An 18682-nucleotide genomic window follows, 5' to 3' on the forward strand; every position below is an offset into this window, starting at 1 on the left:
TTTATAAAGATTTTGCACACTTTGAATTTAGTCCTGGGTATTGTGTCTTTTTATATTGCTGTTGTGAATGTGTGGTTTGTTCCTTGTTTTTCTAATAGCTGTCCCAATGGATTGTTGACAACAGTGAACGTAATGAATGGCTCGTTTTGGGCTTGTCTATGTCAAAACACAGATTCTTGAAATGCACCTTTTATGTTGTTTTTCTTCTTTTTATTTTTTTTTAGAGGGAGAGAGAGAGAAAAAGAGAGAACCTGGGGGGCGGGCAGAGGGAGAGAGAGAATCTCAAGCAGGCTCCATGACCCTGTGATCGAGTCTTGAGCCCATCTCAAGAGTCGGACGTTCAACCGACTGTGCCACCCAGGTGTCCCTACGTTATCTTCTTCTATCGTTGATCCCCACTGACTTGGATTGTCACCTCTTGTGAGTTCAGAGTCTTCTGCAAAACCAGAGCTTTCGGAATGGCTCTTTCTTCCTTATGCCATTTATAAAAATAGTAAACAAGGTTGACCCTTGAATTTATCTCCAGGATCCCATGGCGTCTGTACTTACCATCTAAAACCAAGTTTATACCTACTCCAATCCAGCATGAATTCCCAGGAACCCCGATGATTATATATCTTCTTCTAGAGAAGTCCTTAGGCATCCCAGTCCTTTGTTCCTAGCTAAGTTAAGTCCTGTCTTAGCCACACGGTACCCTTCTGTTCTGTGTTAATCCTCCCTGTGTCCTCTTGTCCTCCTCTTTCTCCGTCTGCTCCTCTCACGCCATTCTTCCTTCTTCTCCATCTCCCGGCCACTTTTCTTCTCTTTCTTTTTTCCCCTAAGTAGCTTTGGGCCTGAGCAGAGACTAATTTCTGATCTCTCTTGTCCACAGCCAGGACATCACAGGTGATATTTACTATTTCAACTTTGCCAATGGGCAGTCCACGTGGGACCATCCGTGTGACGAGCACTATCGGAACTTGGTAATCCAAGAGCGGGGGAAGCTGTCAGCTCCTGGAGCCATTAAGAAGAAAGACAAGAAAAAGAAAAAGGAAAAGAAAGATAAGAAGGACAAAGAGAACCCCAAAAGTCTGCTGGTGAGTCCGTGGCTGCCAGTTCCCAGAGAGTCCAGGGCTGAGACCTAAGGGAATGTTGGGAGCCTCTAGGCCTTTCCAGCTGGGAAGTTAAGAACAGCACCAATAATACAGCAGTTTCTTCATAGTATATCACCTCTGATCTGCCTGTCTCTTGGAAAATTTTCCTTTTAGCTTTTGGAAGTTCTTACTGCCTCTGAACAATTCCTTTTATCCCCCTTGGGAAGCACATGCTGTGTGGCGGGATTAGGGAGCAAGAGCACTCTGCCGAGCTCTGCGGTGGTCAGGGAAGTGGTGTCGTTTGTCCCTGTTCAGAGTCAGGGACGGGGGACAGTTGATGGAGAACCCAGACGAGTGGAGTGTCCTCCCTGCCCCGTCAGAGCCAGGTCTTCCCAGGGTGGTGCAAATTCCTAGATGTCAGATGTAGCCCTAATTCAATTGTCAGGACGCCAGTGCCTTCCAAATCCAGCGAGGAAAGCTCTGGGCTTTATCCGGTCTTTGTTGCCGGCGTTGGCTGTTAGCGATGCATAATTGACATTTGATGGCAGCGTGATCATCTTGGTCTCGGGTAGCTTTGTTTTTTTTAACTTGGAGTTGAAAGCGCTCTTTGCCCTTATTTTGTTTCATTTGTTCCTCCAGTGTGTCTGAACTCTAGAGACAGAGTTATGGCCCTGAATTTATAGGTAAAGAAGCTAAGACTTGGAGCCATCCCGATGTAAGGCCCAGGCTTGCCCAGAGTGCTCTGGTGGTCCAGGAAGTCCTTCACCCAGGTGTGGGGCAGGTGTGGGGCAGGTGGGGCACAGTGAGGAGAGGGAGGCCCCATAGGAACCCAGGCCAGCCGGAGTGGAGGTGGGGGAACACTGACACTAGCTTTTCAACCCTCTCATTTGTCCAGCTTTCTGTTTGTAGTCTGTTTCCCACAGTGCTTAGTGCTTGCTTCTCAGTGAAGGTTTCCTCCAGCTAACTAACTAACTTCCTTCCTTCCCCAAGGCATCAGTTCTGCCACTGGATGGTGGCTGGTGAATTTGTCTCTTTCAACATTTCCAACCTCTAAACATCCTTTTCCCCATGTACTGCTACTCATGATCCCAAGAAATAAGATAGCAAGCCCATCCCTCCAGATGGAGAAAAGAGGCTGGGTAACGTCCACATCAGTTGAATTTTCTGATGTTACATGTTTGAAAGGCCTAAGATGGATGATGGGCTTTTCATTAGCCCAGGACTACTTCAGTGTCTGGGCAGGCTCTGGCATGGCTAAAGGTGAGAGAGGGAATGAGGCGAGCGTTCTGGGGCAGAGGGTTGGGTGACAGAGTTCTGGGTATGTGAGTAAGTGCTTGGAGCTCCCTGTTAAAAAGGATTCCTTTGTGGTTTCAGGAGCTGAGGACGATTGGATAGCCCTGGGCTGCCAGTCTGGATCTCAGGGCTCAGGACAGTGCCTCAGACCTGGGTTTGTGCAGAGGGCAGGCCTGAGCCAGGTTGGTGACCTGGGCTTAGGTGGCTTGGGCTCTCTGGCGGTGTGCGTGCATAGGCCAGCTGGAGCTTAGTGTGAATGTTTGCAGGATGAGGTCTGTCTTTTAGGGTCTCTTTGAGACCAAAGAGTCTCTGGTGTGGACCTCTCTTGAGCAGTACCAGTTTGCATCTCTGCTGGAAGACCTAGATGGAATTCCCAGGGCTCAGCTCGCTGGCCACGTTTCCCTTCTCTCCCTTCTTAGACAATTTCTGGTGGTCTTTGGTAAGGCGGGTGGATTTCATGAAATTCACCAGTCCCGGAACTGAGAGCCTGATGACACCTTAGGGATAATCTGATTGGTGACTCAGACCTTTGTGAATAGTGAAACGCTGTCTTCCAGTCAATTCCTCCATGGAGGTCCAGCATATCAAGAAAAAGTGAACCTTGGGGTGTAGGTCTTGGTGACGCCCCCTCCCCATTACATGTACACTAGAGTGATCTACCAGCAGGTTCTGTGAAGCAGGGGGGTAAGCCCTTGATCTAGTCCAGCTTCCTCTATAGATGAGGAAACTAGGGCCCAGAAAACAATGGAGCTGAAAGGAGTTTTTAGCTTTTTCTTATGTTTTCTTTTTTTTCCCTCTTAGTTTGTGTTTTCCTTTAAATGGCGGGTGGGTTTCTGCTAAGGGCTTGCCCAGGACTGAGGTAGCAAGTAGAAAACAGAAGTGCTTTGTCTTCATTCTCTCTGCATGTTTATATACCCATCTAGGAAACACAGCCTGAGCAGGGACTTCTGCCTTCTTCCTTCCTTCTCCGTGGCCCATCCCCTCTCTCGGCACCTGGGCTTGCTGATCTGGACCCAGACCAGGAGATGCAGGCTAGAAGTGAGGGCTGCTTTAAGAAAGGGAAGAGCCCCAGCGCGCTGGGTGACACGCCCTGGCCTCTGCTGGGCACCCTGCCTGGCAAGCTACAGCCACTCTCCAAAGGCCAAGCTTCTCGCACCCACCAGATCTTTGCCGATGTGGAGGAAATCTTAGGCAGGGCCCCAGCCCAGTGCAGGACAGAATTAGGTGACCAGCAGGGCCTGGGGAAACCCCAGAAGCTGACAGACAAAATCTACCTGGGGTTTTCCGACCCTGAAATAGAAGAGCTGGAACTGAGGACCAGACAGCAGAAGCCCAGCACCCTGGGCGCTGAGAATACCAGGCCCCTCCAGAATGGGCAGGATGTGCTGGAAGGCAGGAGCCAGGCCTCTGTGTACTCAGGGCTTTCTGAAACCATCACCGGCCTACAGCTGAGAGGGGAGCAGCATGGCCACCTCATGGCCAAATGGGGCTCCACTGGCCCCGGGGGAGACAAGAGCCAGAGTCCCATTCCCTCACCGTCCCTGGAGGATGACCGCTCCCAGTCCCTGTGCTCCTCTGACCACATGCCGCCTACCAGGAAGAGCCAAGCGCTCTTGCTAGATAGCGCCTCAGCCGATGGCCTGAGCTGGCAGGGCATTTCTGGGGAAGGTGGTAGTGTGGGCAGGGGGAGGAGGAGGAAAGAGCCCCCAGAACTGTGGATGGGGCAGGTCTCCAAGCTTGTCAACCAGGACACCTCGGGGAGCTGCGAGGAGACAGGACCCGATGCCCCTGAGGCTCTAGGGGCATCAGCCAAAGATCCACCGCAGGAGCTCTTCCTGCTGCCGCCCGCCCCGCTGGCTTTAGAGCTGGCCCAGAATGCCCCTGCCGGGAGTGCCCCTGGACGCTCCCCTGACCGTGAGGAGAGACAACCCCCGGGGTCCCTAGAGCCCCCCGAAGAAGACAGGAAGCCTAGTGAGTCTGAGCCTGACGTGGAGAGCAGCAGCCTGGCTTCTCACCTGGGCTCGCAGATCCTGGGTGAGGTGAGCAACTTCCCTTGGGACCTGCAGAGCTTGCAGGGCTCTGAGCAGGGCGGGGGCCAGCTTGCTCCCAGGGCCGGAGGGCAGCGCTGCAGCCCCTTCCTGGGACTGCAGTTGGCCCACTTGCAGAGCTCTGCTGACGAGCAGTCAGAGAGCGAAGACTACTCTGAGGACCAGAGATTCTACCGGCACATCCTGCAGATGGTCAAGATCTCCAGGCGGCTGGAGGGCCTGGAGCTGCCCGAGAGCACGCCGGAGACGCCATGTAAGGCTCTTGCCAGCATGGTCTGTGGCCTGGCGGCCGAGTCTCCCAGAATGTCTAGTGAGGGTGAGCACGAGGCCAGCAAAGCTGTGGAGAGGGACCCGAGGCTCCTGGCTTGGGGGCCGGAGATGCTGGAGCACCCTCAGGAGGCGGCTCTTGCCCCTGCTGGGCAGGCGGTCCCTCAGCAAGCCTGTGTCCAGCTCAGCAGCAGCCCCCTCAGCCAGGGGCCGGACGAGCTGAGGTGCAGCAGAGCGCTCGCTGCAGAGCCGGGCAAGGTGAGGCTTCTCAGCCAGGTAGGCCTCTTAGTGAGTGGGGCCTATGGGCCTCCGTGAACCTGGGCGGGAGGGGCCAGGTTCAGCTGATGTTCTCACTCAGCTGTCAGGCCTGCTTTCCTGTTGTGTGCTCTCCCCTGGTAACTGCTGATCTCTTAGCTACCCGGCCCAGCCCTCTTGTGGGCTGACAGGTCTTCTGTTTCTTATACCCGTGACCTCCGAAACAGCGGCAGAGGGCAGCTAGCCTTCCCTTCCTTGGAGCTTAGGTCCCGGGTGGGTCACGGGCTTGGCAGATGGTCAGTTCTGAAGGTGAGCGAGGTGGTGCCGATCCTGGCATGCAGGCGAGATCTAGGTGCCTTCCCAAGACTTGGGAGGCCTTTCCCATCAGCCGATTGTGGACAGAGGCTTCCCCAAGTGACACCCTCCTCCCAAGCTCTGAATTTAGTCCCTTCTTGGAGTTCCCTGGAACTGGAAAGTTAATACAGTCGTGGGGTGCGGGGTGGGGGGAGCTGAAGCCCAGAATCTCTCTGCTGTCCGGTGAGCTGCTTCTGCTCCTGCATCCCAGGGGTCCCAGGAACCCGGGACTAACTGGCGTCAGGCATTGCAGACCTTGTTTGTACCTTTACTTACCCCCTGTGGGGATTTGACGTAGGATTCTGCCTTCTCTGTCATTCTGACCCTTTGTCCCTTTAAAGAGTCTCACTGTATTCTTCATTCAGAAGAAGTCAGGTCAGATCAGAGACTGGGGGGGTCAGGCGGAATTTCCCAGGCTGTTCTTTTGTTGTCGCCTGGCTGCGGCCGTGTTCCCTCTGGTTTCTAATTGCTCGAGTGTCCTGGTTCCCTGATGGCTTTAATAACTACTGTAGCATGATAAATCTTGGATAAGCTGCAGATGATCCTGAAAGTTTTAATTAGTCCGATGGCAGCAGGTTTATCTCTTCTGAAGGGTAAGGCCATGCACAGCCCATAGTCAGAGTTAATGGCCAGCTCTAGAAGATGATCAGCTAGGAGCCAAGGGTGTGTCATTTTCCGGCCGACTGCTGATTTGGTAAAGGCCTGGGAGAACAGAGCCCTCAGCATGCCTGTCTCCCTCCCTCAGTCCCCCGGCACGTCTGCAAATTAGCCGCCAGAGGAGTCTATACGTTTCCGTAAATGTAGTGTGGAAGAAATTCTGGTTGTTTATCGGCTGGGGCTGGTTGAGAGGGCTGAAGTCAGGAGGAGCAGACAAGTATGCTCCCAGTTTACCTTAGAGAAGCTTTCCTGGGCTCCTTTTTGGCCACAACCAAGACATGGTGTGAAGTACTGGCTGGGAGATAGCCCTGGGTCCAGTCCCGTGCCTGTGCCCCCCCGGCTGGCCCGTGACTGCGAGCTGGGGGTCTTCATCTCCACCATATCCCTTTGTAGGAACTCAGGCCTTGGGTTGTCATGAGAGCAGGAGAGATGGCACGTGAGGGCTGAGCCCAGCCCCTGGGTTTTGGGGGCGTCTGATCGTACCTGCTCCTTTCTTCCTGCTGGAAGTACTCTGCAGCAGGCCAGATGGTTGGGCAGTGACTTGGGCGTTTAAAGTCTTGGGAGTGGTTCTCATTTCACTTTCGGATGAGCGTCTGCTGCTCTTCCCACACAGGAAGGGGCCCTGGTCAGAACCCGCCCGATAGTCTGGGCCCTTCAGCCTGGGCTGGCGGGCTGCCTGTGTGTCTTCAGCCTGACCTTCTCCGGGTTCCCCTTTCTTCAGTCCCCTTGGGATAGACAGAAGGGGTTTTGTGTTGTTTTATACACTTTAAGTTTGAGCAATGAATTTTAAAGAGCTTTTTGTGAATTATCCCCACAATGCTCTCCTTGCCCTTGCTGCTCTGCCTGATCTATGGGAATGTGTCCTTCTCACGGCCATTCCACGGTGGCGTAGCCCTGGACCACTCCCATGTGCTCCCCACCTTCATGGTCTCTCTTCAGCTTCCCAAAAAACCTTAAGTCGCAAGACACCTATCATCTCTGTCTTGTCGATGAGTAAACTGAGAATCCGGGAGTCTGTGAATGAGCTGAGGTCTTGCAAATTCTGACTCCCAGCCTGGTTTCTTTTCCCATCCTCCCTAGCCAGAAGCCTCCTTCTGGCCAACGTGAGAACAGGGAAACCAGTCAGTCCTTGGAGCAAAGCTTCATTCAGCCACCTTCCTTGTCTGTGGAAGAGGGGAAAGAGAGTTCTTCTTTTGTCATTCATGTATTTTTTAAAAAAAATTTTACTTATTTATTTGAGAGAGCAAAGAGGGAGAGAGAGAGCATGAGCAGGGGAGAGAGGCTGATGGAGAGGGAGAAACAGATTCCCCACTGAGCTGGAACCCCAATGTGGGGTTCGATCCCAGGACCCCAGGATCATGACCTGACCGGAAGGCAGACGCTTAACCTACTGAGCCACCCAGGCGCCCCCATGTGTTCGTTTCATAGTTGATATGTATTTTAATGAAAGGAATACACGCCCATATCGAACAAAGTCGAATAGTATCAGAAAGCGTGTAACGAAATACAGTTCTCTGGTGTGCGTACCCCTCCCCAGAGGCAACCACTTTCTGCTGCTGTGTACTTCCACATTTGTAAATAATATGCTTAGACTGCTTTTTCTTGGTTCATCAGTTTTAAACTTCCATCTATTGAGACTTCTCATTCTGGTAGATGAGGCTTTTGTCTCTGCCCTCCCCCCACCCCCCCACTTCCTATGTGGCTTCTGAAAGTGGAGCAGAACCCGCTGAGGCATCTGCCAGATGTGAGGGAACCGTGCGCTGTGTGCCGGCAGCGGAGTTAGGAGAATCAGAAAGCCAGCCTGTGATTTCTCACACAGTTGGCACAATGGCAATTTCTGGATGTTGTGTTTCATTAGCAGCCTCCGAGCGGAGGTGGTTTAAATTTGAGCGGGGAGGATTTAGATGTTTTATTTTTATATCTGTCTCTGGCACTCTGAGAGCCATGTGGTTTCTTGGGTTTGTAACAAGATGTTTTGTGTTGCCCAGGCCCTGGGCTCCTCATTAGCCCCAGTCCACATCCCTCCCGGGGGCCTGGCTCCCTTGAGAGGTCTTGTGGATGCCCCCACCTCTGCTCTTCGTGGATCGCAAAACGTGAGCTTGGGGAGCTCGGCGGAGTCTGGTCAGCTCGGAGAACTCACACTGGTAAATGGTTTCTCTCACGTTCAATCTATCTAGTGGCCCTGGGGTCTCTGTGTGCCTCGCTAGGAACGGTGGCCCCTAGATAAGAAAGAAGGCGTAGGCCGAGTCTTTAGAGTTCATGGGCAAACTGGGAAGCTGAGAAAGTAAATCACGCTTGTGTGATGCTAGATGTGTAGTCTGAGCTCCAGATGGTAGACCCGTGGCAGGGAAGGTGGTGGTGGGGGTGGTGGGAGGGGGCTGCAGCGCTGAATTCCCAGTCTTTACAGCAGGGGCATTGGGAGTCAGGAAGGGATCCATGTGACCTGGGGTCATTTCCTGGGCATGGCAGACTTGTGGTATGAGACCTCCAAAGAGAGTGAGGAGAACATTCTGCAGGTCCTTAACGTGCCCCTTGACTTTCCTTCTCTACTTTGGAGCCTTCACAGGGTCTCAAGACTTCTGCTTATACGAAGGGTCTCTTGGGCTCCATCCATGAGGACAAGAATGCTCTCAGCCTCTTGGCTTTAGGGGAGGAGACCAACGCAGAGGATGAGGTGGAGAGTGACAACCAGGTAACGATGAACCCTCCTCCTGCCTTGGAAACCCTGCGTGCTATCGAACAAGGAGTTTATTTTATTGTGGGCAGCTACGTACTACGCGCAAGTTACTATTATAACCACTTGGAAGTGTGCAGTTCAGTGGCATTAATTACCTTTACAGTGTTAGACGGTCATTACCACTGTCTGTCTCCAAAACTTGATTGCAATCCCAAACAGAAACTCTGTGCCCGTTAAGTAAATAGTAACTTCCCCAACCCCTTCTCCCCTTTTGTCTCTTCTGTTCTGTTTTCTATCTTTGAATTTGCCTGTTCTGGATATTTCATATAAGTGGACTCCTACAATGTTGGCCATTTTATGTTTGCCTTCTTTTACGTAGCCTGTTTTCAGGGGTCGTCGTGAGTAGCATGTGTGGCTGACTAGACCTCATTTTGTCCAGCCATCCATCTGTTGACGGACACTTTTGGCCAACTCTATACTCCTTTAAAAATAAGTAAGATGATTTTCCAGCCCACAGCTTCATTTCTTGCCCAATCTATATACTTTGTGGGCCTGACCCAGATAGCGTAACCAACAAGGTGCTTCTTGGCCCCCTCACCCCCGGCTGACCCGTTTCCTTGACTTAACCACCTGTAATCGTGTTTGTTTTCAGAGTGTTCGCAGTTCAAGTGAGCTTTTGAAGAACCTGCACCTGGACATTGGGGCGCTGGGGGGTGACTTTGAGTATGAGGTAAGAGTCTGAGGCCTGGCAGGCAAATGATTCAGCCTGGTCTGTCCCTCCTTCCTTCCTAAGCTTTTCTGCTTGGAGATTGCGGATTTGGAAAGAGAAATGTTTTGTCCCAGTGCTGTCTAGATGGGCTTTCTGGGGTTTGGGGAAGCACAAAGAAGAATAGGACTCCATCCTTCCGCTCGTTTGCCGGGTAACCACCAGTGGTTGAATGTTGTCAGGTAGGGCCACTTTGCTGGGGGCTCTCAGTTGTGCAAGCCTAAGTTAGGTGGGATTACTGCCCCCCTGAGGTTTTGCAGCCTCACAGAAAGAGGGGCTTCTATTCCCAGAAGACAGGGTAGAAGGCAGTGAGACGGGGCATCATGGGAAGGAGAATCTGGGGTCTCCAAGCTGCATGGATCCACCAGGCAGGGCTCTGTTGAGAAATTGCCATGTAAGGTGAACCAGGAAGAATGGTGGGCAGGACTGGGCGGGCAGGGGTGAGTGGGGAGAGAGAAGCCCACATGCAGGGCCTTGCACAGACAGGGGCAGAGGGTGCAGGGTGAGACTGGGGAGGGTGAGGCTGTCCCCTTGGCTGGAGCACAGACAGAGTGCCTGTGGGAGACGAGTGGGAGATGGTTTGTGGAGGTATCTTGGGCTGCGTCACGGAGGCCCTGAGTGCCAGCAAAGGAGTTTGTTTTGGGGTATGCAGGCACCGGGGTCAGGGGTGGCTTTGAACAGAGGTGTGACAGCCAGAGTCTTAGCAGTTGTCGAACGTTGGCCGCTGCGCTAGGCCCCGTGGAGATACAGAGGTTGGAAAATGGGTTGGGCTGGCCTCATGGAGTTTGCAGCTGGAGAGAGAGAAAGGACAGCAGGTCTTTGGTGTTTAGTGAGTGCTCGCTGTGGAGTAAATGCCTGTCTAGGCAGCCGTAAAGCAGGGCGGCTTGGGCGAGGAGCTCCGGCTGGCACAGGTGCCCGGCCTAGAGGAGCTCTGAGTGGGGAGGATATGACTTGCCTGGAAATTAGGAAAAGCTTGGAAGAGATGACATTTGACCTTGCTCTTAAAGAGTAGGTAAATTCCAGACGTGGGGGTGTAAGCGTTATTTTAGGCACACAAACAGCTTGAGCAAAGGCGAGGGGCCTGGGAAGTGTGGACTGCGGTGGGGAATAGCTTCCAGAGTCTTCCCACGGTACTCCTGTCACTTCTAATCTCCGTCCCCCCGCCTGTCCACCCATTGCCACTGGAATGTTCTTGAAAACAAACCAAACCCGACTCATCATGGTGTTGTAATAATCTACAAACCCCCAGTGTGGTTTTCTGCTTGAAAAGGAACATTCCCTATCGTATGCCCTTTCTCTAATGTCCGATTTACTAGTTCTTAGCAGTTAGGATTTCTCTCAGTATTCCTGTGGTGTTCATACACCCAGTAGTAAATCATGATGTCAGGAACTCAGATTTCCCCATACTTTTAAATATTGATTGCAAGCTGAATTAAATTTTTTGTAAGTCTAATATATAAAATTCTTATACACACTTGCAGTACTTTCAAATGAAACTAGGCACTCGCCTTTAATTAGAATGATCCCAAAACTGGCCAGGAAAACAATAGTGCCTCTAATGTGGTTTTAAGTTTGTTTCCTTATTATCTCTTAACTGTGTTCTTATTATCTCTTACCGTGCTCTTACTCTTTCTGACTTCTTGGTTTTCAGCTCACGTCAACAGCCAGGGTTCCCATCTCAGCAGGCGGGGGTCACGGGTGCTGGCGCACAGGACTGGGGTTGTAGCTGGGCCTTCTTGGATGGTCTAGCTCTAGCCCCTGGGCAGTCTCCATGTTATTGTTCTGCTTCTTCCCGGAAGCATGTCCCCATCTTGACCCCAGAAATTGTCCACGTTTTGGGCGGTACCCAATCAGATACCTTTTGCTTGTGACTTTAACACTGTGTGAAATGTGACGCTGTGTTCCCCAGTGTCCCATCTTTATCATCAACCTGGTTTGTGTCCACTTTGAAACTTCCTTGTGTGTGGGGCCTGGTCTCTTTGCATTATATGGAAAGCCTTCTGTGTGTTTGGTTCCCTGAAACGACAACTTTGTTTCTTCCCATCAACCATTAAGACCTTATCCTGCCAGTGTAATCAGCAGCTCAGGTTTGTAGCTGAGAAGGATGACCATGAGTGGGAATGGGGCATCAAGAGGGCTTAAGTGGCTCTTGGAGAGAGGAGAAAGTCTCCCCAGGAGACTGAGCAGATTGGGAGTCGAGATTATGTGTATATGGCCGACACTGGCCTGTGCCTAGAGCAGAGGAAGGAGGTGGGTATGTTTTGCTGGGAGAATGAAGGAGAGTGAGCCCCTCTGGGACAAGGAGGGAATCCCTGCAGGTTGTGTTGTGCTGTTTCTTTCCCTCTGCTGTTCCAGGCCCTGGGTTGAATGGATGCTTGGTTCTTGCTGTCAGCCGACCAGTTGAAGGTCCCACTGTGGATCCAACAGGATGCACTTTGACTTTGAACTTGTTAATTTTTACTTCATAATGGATTATAAATGTCAGCAAAGAAGGGATCTTCTTTGACATGTCCTGGATTTCCAAAAGCTTCCCTTCTGATGACTCTGTGTTACTTTGGGGGAGTGGGAGCTTTTAAACATTTTTTTTTTATGACCTTTTTAGTATAAATAGACAACCCAGTGTGATGGGGGAAACGTCTGAAGTCGGAGGTGTTAAACACACCTCTGACCCCTGTCTCTAGGATCCCAGCAGATCTCATTCTTTTTGCCACAGGGAGTGTTGGGTTCCTGTGTTTGAACCCCAGGTAGGAACCCGGAGGGCTTTTCCTGGTATAGGAGTGAATGGGGCTTTCAGTATAGACAAAGCTGCCTCTGCTTGGACCGCACCCTTTGCAGATGGCTTTTGTCCATGTTTATAGAGCTTGGGTCCTCTGAGTGGCCCATTTCTTCCTGCTCCTGGGCATCCTGGGCAGTTCTAGATGAGGGCTCCTGCCGTAGTGGGTTCTGCGCTGTCCCTGCGCTATCCACAGTCACTTTGCTCATGATTCCATGAGAGGGCAGTAGGATGGCAGGAATGCCTCTCTCTCTCTTTTCCTCCTCCCTTCCCGCTCCCCTCCTCTCTCCTGCCTTCAGTGTAAACCCATTTCTTGATGATTACAGAACCAAAGGGGCTAGGTTCACGGACCAGACACTGAGAGTGGGTGTGAGAGGAGGGGAGGGAGCGGGTGGGTGAGCAGGCAGCGTGTGGCCTGGTGGCCTGTCCTGTCTGTCCCATTGAGAACCCATCCTGGGATCAAAGGAGAAGGAGGGAGCTGGGCTTAGAAATCACGGATGATGTCAGTGTGATTGGGAAGCGCTAACAACATGGGGTGGGGGGGCAGCGCAAAGAATTGAGACCAACTGGGTGGGAAGGAGACTTGGCAAATAACCTGACTGATGGTTAGCTTGGGGGTTCTGCTCTCCCGTCCTCCACTCTCTTCCCCCACCAAGCCTGCCTTTGTGCTCTGGGAAGGAGGGCACTGCACTGTTGGAGCTCTTATAGCTTTTGGGGGTATGTTAAATATTCATGCAGTGCTCCTACGGGGACTCACAGGCCCCACCTTCCTCATGCAGATGACAAGGTTGTTTTTAAAAAGGCAGCTGATACTTGCCTTGAGATGCTCAGGGGCCTGTGGCTGTGACAGGAGGAGATAGAAGGAGTCTGAGTACAGATGAGCTGGGGAGCTAAGGGTGCCGAGGGGGCAGCCTTGCCCTGCGTCCCCCTCCCCCTCTGTTACCCCCAACACTAAAGCCGGAGCTGGCACACCGGGGCCTGGAGTGTGCATCCTGGGCAGGCCTGGCTTGCGCTGAGCTGCATCGGGGGAGAGGGGTTTGGAGTCGGATGTATTTCCCCCGGTACCCTCAGTTGTGCGTTGGCATCGCGGCTCATCTTCAACTACCTCTTCTGGTCTCCCTCTGCCATCCAGACCCACCGGACCTACCTCCAGCTGCTGACTTGTTGCACTTAGTTGACACGGGCTCAGAGAACACAAACTCCTTTACGTAGTAGCCATGGTTTAATATTTTAACGTTTATGTAGACAGAACAGAATAAAGTCCATCATGGGAAAATCTTCTTTTGAAGACTTTAAGCTTGAGAATGGCACAGATTGGCTTACCGTTCTTGTCACCTGACCGTGTTCTCTTATGCCTAAGAGTGGGAGTCTCTTCCTGTGCCTGATGTCCTCTGGTTTTTGAAAGGTTACATGCTTTTCCCTCATCTTGAATATTCACAGTTAACATTTGCTTAGCATTTTCCATTTCATGAGCACTGTGACGGGTAGAGGCTGACCCCTTTGTAACCTTGTGCAATGAACAGTTCATCCCCATTTCATAGAGTGGGAGCTCCTTTATCTGCATGAGACATTCATTTTAAAAAGCTCAGCCAACAGATATTTGCTGAGCACTTATTATGTGCCAGAAACTAGGCACTGAGGGTGAGCAGGAGCTGATATGGTGAGGGACACAGAGAGGAAGTCAGCAGGGATGTTAGAGTAGCTAACATCCTTGAAGGCTCATCTCAGGACCGCTGTCCCGGGGATCAAGGAGGCCTTCCTGGAAGATGTGGTACTGTGAGGGCCAGTGGGAGTTTGTCTGGGTAGATCGTGTGTGTGTGTGTGTTAAGAATGTGCATGGCATCTGAGGAGCAAGGGGGAGTCTGTGCCTGGAGCTGGGCCCTGGCAGGTGGCTCTTGGGCACTGGGGGCCCCCCCACACCCCTGGGGAGGGTGCCTGAGAATGTAGGTGGTGATTTTGTGCTGTGCTGTGGGGTGTGTGTTGGTGGAAGAGGAGGCTGACTGGGGAACCTGGGCCCTCCTGGTCGCCCTCTGAGCTGCTTCTGGAGGCAGACCCTCGAGTGAGGCTGGAGGACTAATTTGGTGGGGCTCAGACTGTGACGGTTGGCTAAATAAAGTGAAATAACCAACCTTAAGGAAAATAAAAAAATAAAAGAACATGCATGGCCAGGTAGCACAATGGCACAAGGTTCATCCATTGGCCGGGACAGGGGAATGCGTGCGGGGTGTGGCTGCCCGTGACCCTTGAGAAGCCGGCAGGGCTGGGCGAGAAAGGCTCTGGGCCATGTGAGGTGCTGTGGACTTTAGCTTGAAGGCCGTGGGTGCTACGGGGGGGTCTGACCCTCCTCTGTGCTCATGTCATCATGAGATGAGCGTGGTCAAGGTGGTTTGGCTCTGCCGGACACCCCGCAGTCACCCTGACAGACTCCCACCCGTGGGAGGTCTGTGGAGCCCCTCGGGCTGGGGGCTGCCGTCCAGCCGTGCGGTGGCCACTGTCTCGGGGCTTGCAATGAGCAGGCCTGGCCTCCCCTTGCTCCTGAGGAGGAGGGGCTCACCTCCCCCCTTTCTGTGATCACAGCAGATTGCTCGCGAAGCCCCAGGCTACGGATGTGGCGAGGATGGGCAGCACTGGAGGGTACCCTGTCTTTGAGGTGCCAGGGCATGAGGGAAGCCTCCCCTTCTCTCTTTCACCTTCTGCTTTTCTCCCTGGGACAGGCCTGGGCCCGAGGACAGTATCAGCACTGTGTCCAGTGCCCCTTGCTTTGGGCAGCAAAGGCTCATGACCTGGGGCATGTCACGCTCCTCCATGCTGGGGGCAAGATCTATGTCTTGTTCATGTAGGTGTCCCCAGAGCAGTGCTTGACGCACAGAAGGCACCCAGGGAGTGACCATGTGTGTCTCCCAGGAAAGCATTAGTGGAACATGTGTGGGACTCTCAGGGTCTTTTGGGCACGGGCTTGGTTCTTTAGCTCACTTGGTGAGTGTTAACTCACTGAATCTTCCCCCCAGATCCAGTGAGGTATGTCCTCCTGTGTCCCCATATTTTAGAGAAAGACACTGAGGCACAGAGAAGTTAAATAATGGGCCTCAGGTCCCTGTAAGGGTCGGGTGAGGATTTGAACCTAAGTCGTGTGTCTCAGTGTCTCTGAAGCTCACCTCTGAACTGCTGTGCTCCCCTCCCTCTCCTGACCATTCTTGGAAGGTTCTGGGAGTCTGGTCAGTAGGCGGGTGGGCGTGTCAGTAGATCTTTTAACAGGCAGCATGGAGGAGTGCGGGGACCTCTTGACTCCAGTCACCAGGCTCCTTCTGTGAGTCCCCAGGCTGAGGAATCTGGAAGCGTCACATGTCCCTGCTCAGAAGTTGTTCACACCCGCATCCCAAGCGTTGTTTTCTCGGAGGAAGGCTTCTCTGAGCCTGGGAGAGAACACTTGCCGTATTTCGAGGAAGGGCTTTCTTTTGTTACTTTGGCTGGCTTTCAGGGTTCTTCCTGAACTCTCACTCATTTCAGAGTGAGGTTTGTGGTGAGAGGCAGGGTGTGGCAGCTGGACAGGGGCTCTAAGTGAGAGACCATGCTGAGGGGGACCTCCGCGATGTCTGGCCAGGCTCGTGCCAAGGCCGTGCTTGTCCGCAGAGAACACCAGGCCCTAGAGCAGGACTGTCCCTGGCAGACGTGGGACTCTGCGGTGCAGGCCAAGACTTTCTCAGAACCAGGCGGAGGCCCGAGGTGCTGCGGGTTTCAGCCGCCCCCTCCCTGCTTCCGCACCCCAGGTCAGACCTGCATTCTGAAGGCCTCCCAACCCCTTTATCCTTCAGAGCCATTTCCCCCAGGAAATCTTGTCTTGGTTTCTGCTTCTCAGAAGCAGATAGGGTGGCGTGTGCGGAGGAGGCTTTTGGGGGAGAGCCACCCTCGTCACACCGATGAAGGACATTCTCCTTCTGTTTTCCCTGTTGCCTTTTAAAAGGGAAAAAAACAAATTTTAGGCATTGGTACTTTTATGTGATTTTTCTGTCATCATCATCGTAAGTACATACTGACTTTCTAAAAAGTAAATACTGACTTCTGAGTCTGCAGCCCTATGGTTTGGCTACTGGGACTGGAGTGAGACATTTCTTCCTTGAGAACCGGGTAGGTGGTGATGGAGTTCAGTGCACTGGTTTTCACGCCTGTCACTGGACGAGGCTGGTTGGGTGTCTGTAAATCACCACGGATGTTTAGATTCGGCGGATCTGGAGTGGAACAAGGAATCTGGGTTTTAAATAGCTGTTGGGGTGTTGGATAACCACCAGGGTCAGAACTGGAGCGCTGGCCCGTTTGAGTCGAGGAATAACAGTTCCATCTTGTTGCAAGTCTCTGAAATCATTTTATTAATTCTTGACGCCTCCTTGTCTGACATGGTCTGCTGCTGCCTAGGAGTCTCCGAGAACAAGCCAGCCAGAGGAGAGGAAGGACGCTTCTCTGTATTCCGATGCTGCCGGGCCCCCAACTCCCGGCAAGCTCCTCAGCCAGGGAGCAGACGGCAGTCTGAGCAGCGCTGATGGCAGAGAGCAGCAGGGAAGAGGGGCGAGTGCTCGGCTCCCGGCAAAAGAAATGGATGAGAAGAGTGATCCTGGGAAGTCCAGGATTGAGGTGGACCCTGGGGGCGGTCAGCCTGCTCAAGCCACTGAAAAGGAGGCACCAGAAGACTCATTGGATGCAGGAGAAGAGGGTTCCAGGAGGGGAGAGGCCCAGGTGGTGGAGGAGAAGGAGCCCAAGGAGGAGACTTCGGTCCCCAAAGAGAGCAGATCAGACCGGAGCCAGGTGAGTCCCCCTGTGCCCTGGGGAGTTGCCGCTCCCTCCCTCTGCTGCTCTCTTAAGCCCTGTGCAGATCGGGGTCCCCAACATCTTCATTACCTACTCTTAGCTTCGTTTGCAGGCCCTGCAGTGGGCTGTCACCAGCAGCTGGCCAGAACCCTTCATGGTGACAGGTCTGCCCAGACCCAGCAGGCAGCCAGAGCCTGAATGAAACTCCAAACCTGCTGGCCTTAGAAATTCAGGATAGAAATTTGCCTTTCCATTGGCACCCTCCTGGGACATTCGTGTTCTTCTGTAGTACCTTTCTCTTCCTGCCTGCCCCCTCTTACTTGTTGACAGCTGCCCGTTGCTATAGTCTGTTTCTGTAGAGTTTCTGTAGAGAGGGGAGGACTTGGAGGGGGTGGGACCATGGGGAGTACTTGACCCCAGCAGTGGTCAGTTAGGGTACCAGAAGGCTCCTCTCACTGATGGCGTGGGAGTCTTGCTTTGGCAAGACTGGGCCAATGACCCAGATGCCCACAAGTACTTCCCAGTGCCTTTGGCATTTTCAAGTTTTCCATCCTCGTTTCCCAGGTAGATGGTGAGGGAGTTCGTTTAAGGAGCTTTAAGCTGCTTCCTGGGAAAGATACTCTCATTCTGTTTTTTAGGACAGCATGAACCTTCCCTACTGCCAACTTCTAACTGTCTCCATGCCACTTCTCCAGGCTCTCCTTACATGCGTATATCCTTGTTGACCTGAGTCAGAGTGTGGGCTCAACTGGGCTGTTCAGCCCCAGTGAGGTGGGGGCTGGTGCCCATGTCCAGAAGGAAGGGGAGGGTCCACGGTCCTCTTTCAGGTTTTCTGGAAGAGGTGGATTTTGGTGAGAGCTTCGCCCTGTGTTGGCACCATGGCCTGAGCGGAATTCCCTGGACGGTCATCCCTCTCCGTGCTATGCCCTGGGCAACTTCTCGGGGGGTCTTTTCCCCAGGATTCGGACATCAGTGAACACGTGAAAGAGCTGCAGCTCTCGGACTCTGCCGCGTCTGACCCCAAGTCCTTCCTGGGCCTGGTGAGTCTGAGGTGGGGTGAAGGATGGGGGGTCTGTGCGTCCCTGTGGCTCATTTGCTTGGCACCACACAGCTTGGGTGGGGGGGATGCTAGAATTCAGACTTGGGTCTTGTCTCAACTTTGGTTTCTCTGCCCATCTGCTAAGAGTAACACTACTAATTCCATAGGTTTGTTGGGAGAAGAAGGTGAGGTAAAGAATGTAAAACGTTAGCAAATAAATGTCAGGTAACTGTGAGCACTTGTTACCCTTTCTTGTTTCTGCAGTGTGACTGGTCTGGGAGATAAGTGATCTAGAGCCTCTGGCCTGTAGCAGAAATACTACACGAATCTAGGGGGTTAGAGGTGTGTGTGTGTGTGTGTGTGTTTATGGGATCACCAAGCAATGGCGAGAACCAGTCCTCAGGCTGTAGCTGGGAGGGATGCTGGGTTACGTTTCCAGAGAGGAGGCGTTGTCCTGGAATGTCAGCAGTGGATGGTTGCTTTCTCTGTCGCAGGCCTTCCAGCCAGCCTGCTGTCTCCTGGCTTCATTTGCCAGGTCTGTATCTATGGGGAGTAGTTGAGGGTGCTTTTTGGCAGAACATCACCTCTGGAAACCATGCTCCATCTGTTTGGAGGAGGCAGATCAAAGGGAAGGGATTAGTGGGAGAGGGTCAGGGATGAGCGGTGATGACGGGAGGGGG

The 18682-nt window shown here is 52.7% G+C and overlaps 1 protein-coding gene across 11 annotated transcripts in view; it reads left to right on the forward strand.

The window, feature by feature from the left end:
• The window catches only part of CEP164 (centrosomal protein 164), a 60608-nt gene that overhangs the window by 16985 nt on the left and 24941 nt on the right, over window positions 1-18682 (forward strand). For 8 of the 11 annotated variants that reach the window (XM_059181788.1, XM_059181817.1, XM_059181818.1 and 5 more), the window contains exons 4-10: window positions 872-1076; window positions 3290-4939; window positions 7936-8091; window positions 8505-8639; window positions 9277-9354; window positions 16574-16960; window positions 17923-18003. In XM_059181788.1, the coding sequence (XP_059037771.1) occupies window positions 872-1076; window positions 3290-4939; window positions 7936-8091; window positions 8505-8639; window positions 9277-9354; window positions 16574-16960; window positions 17923-18003 (2692 nt within the window). The remainder of the gene's footprint in view (window positions 1-871; window positions 1077-3289; window positions 4940-7935; window positions 8092-8504; window positions 8640-9276; window positions 9355-16573; window positions 16961-17922; window positions 18004-18682) is intronic. The other 3 variants (XM_059181863.1, XM_059181867.1, XM_059181807.1) reach the window with 2 other exon arrangements.

The sequence above is a fragment of the Mustela lutreola genome, chromosome 1 (genome assembly GCF_030435805.1).
Source record: "Mustela lutreola isolate mMusLut2 chromosome 1, mMusLut2.pri, whole genome shotgun sequence".
Taxonomy (NCBI): Eukaryota; Metazoa; Chordata; class Mammalia; order Carnivora; family Mustelidae; genus Mustela; species Mustela lutreola.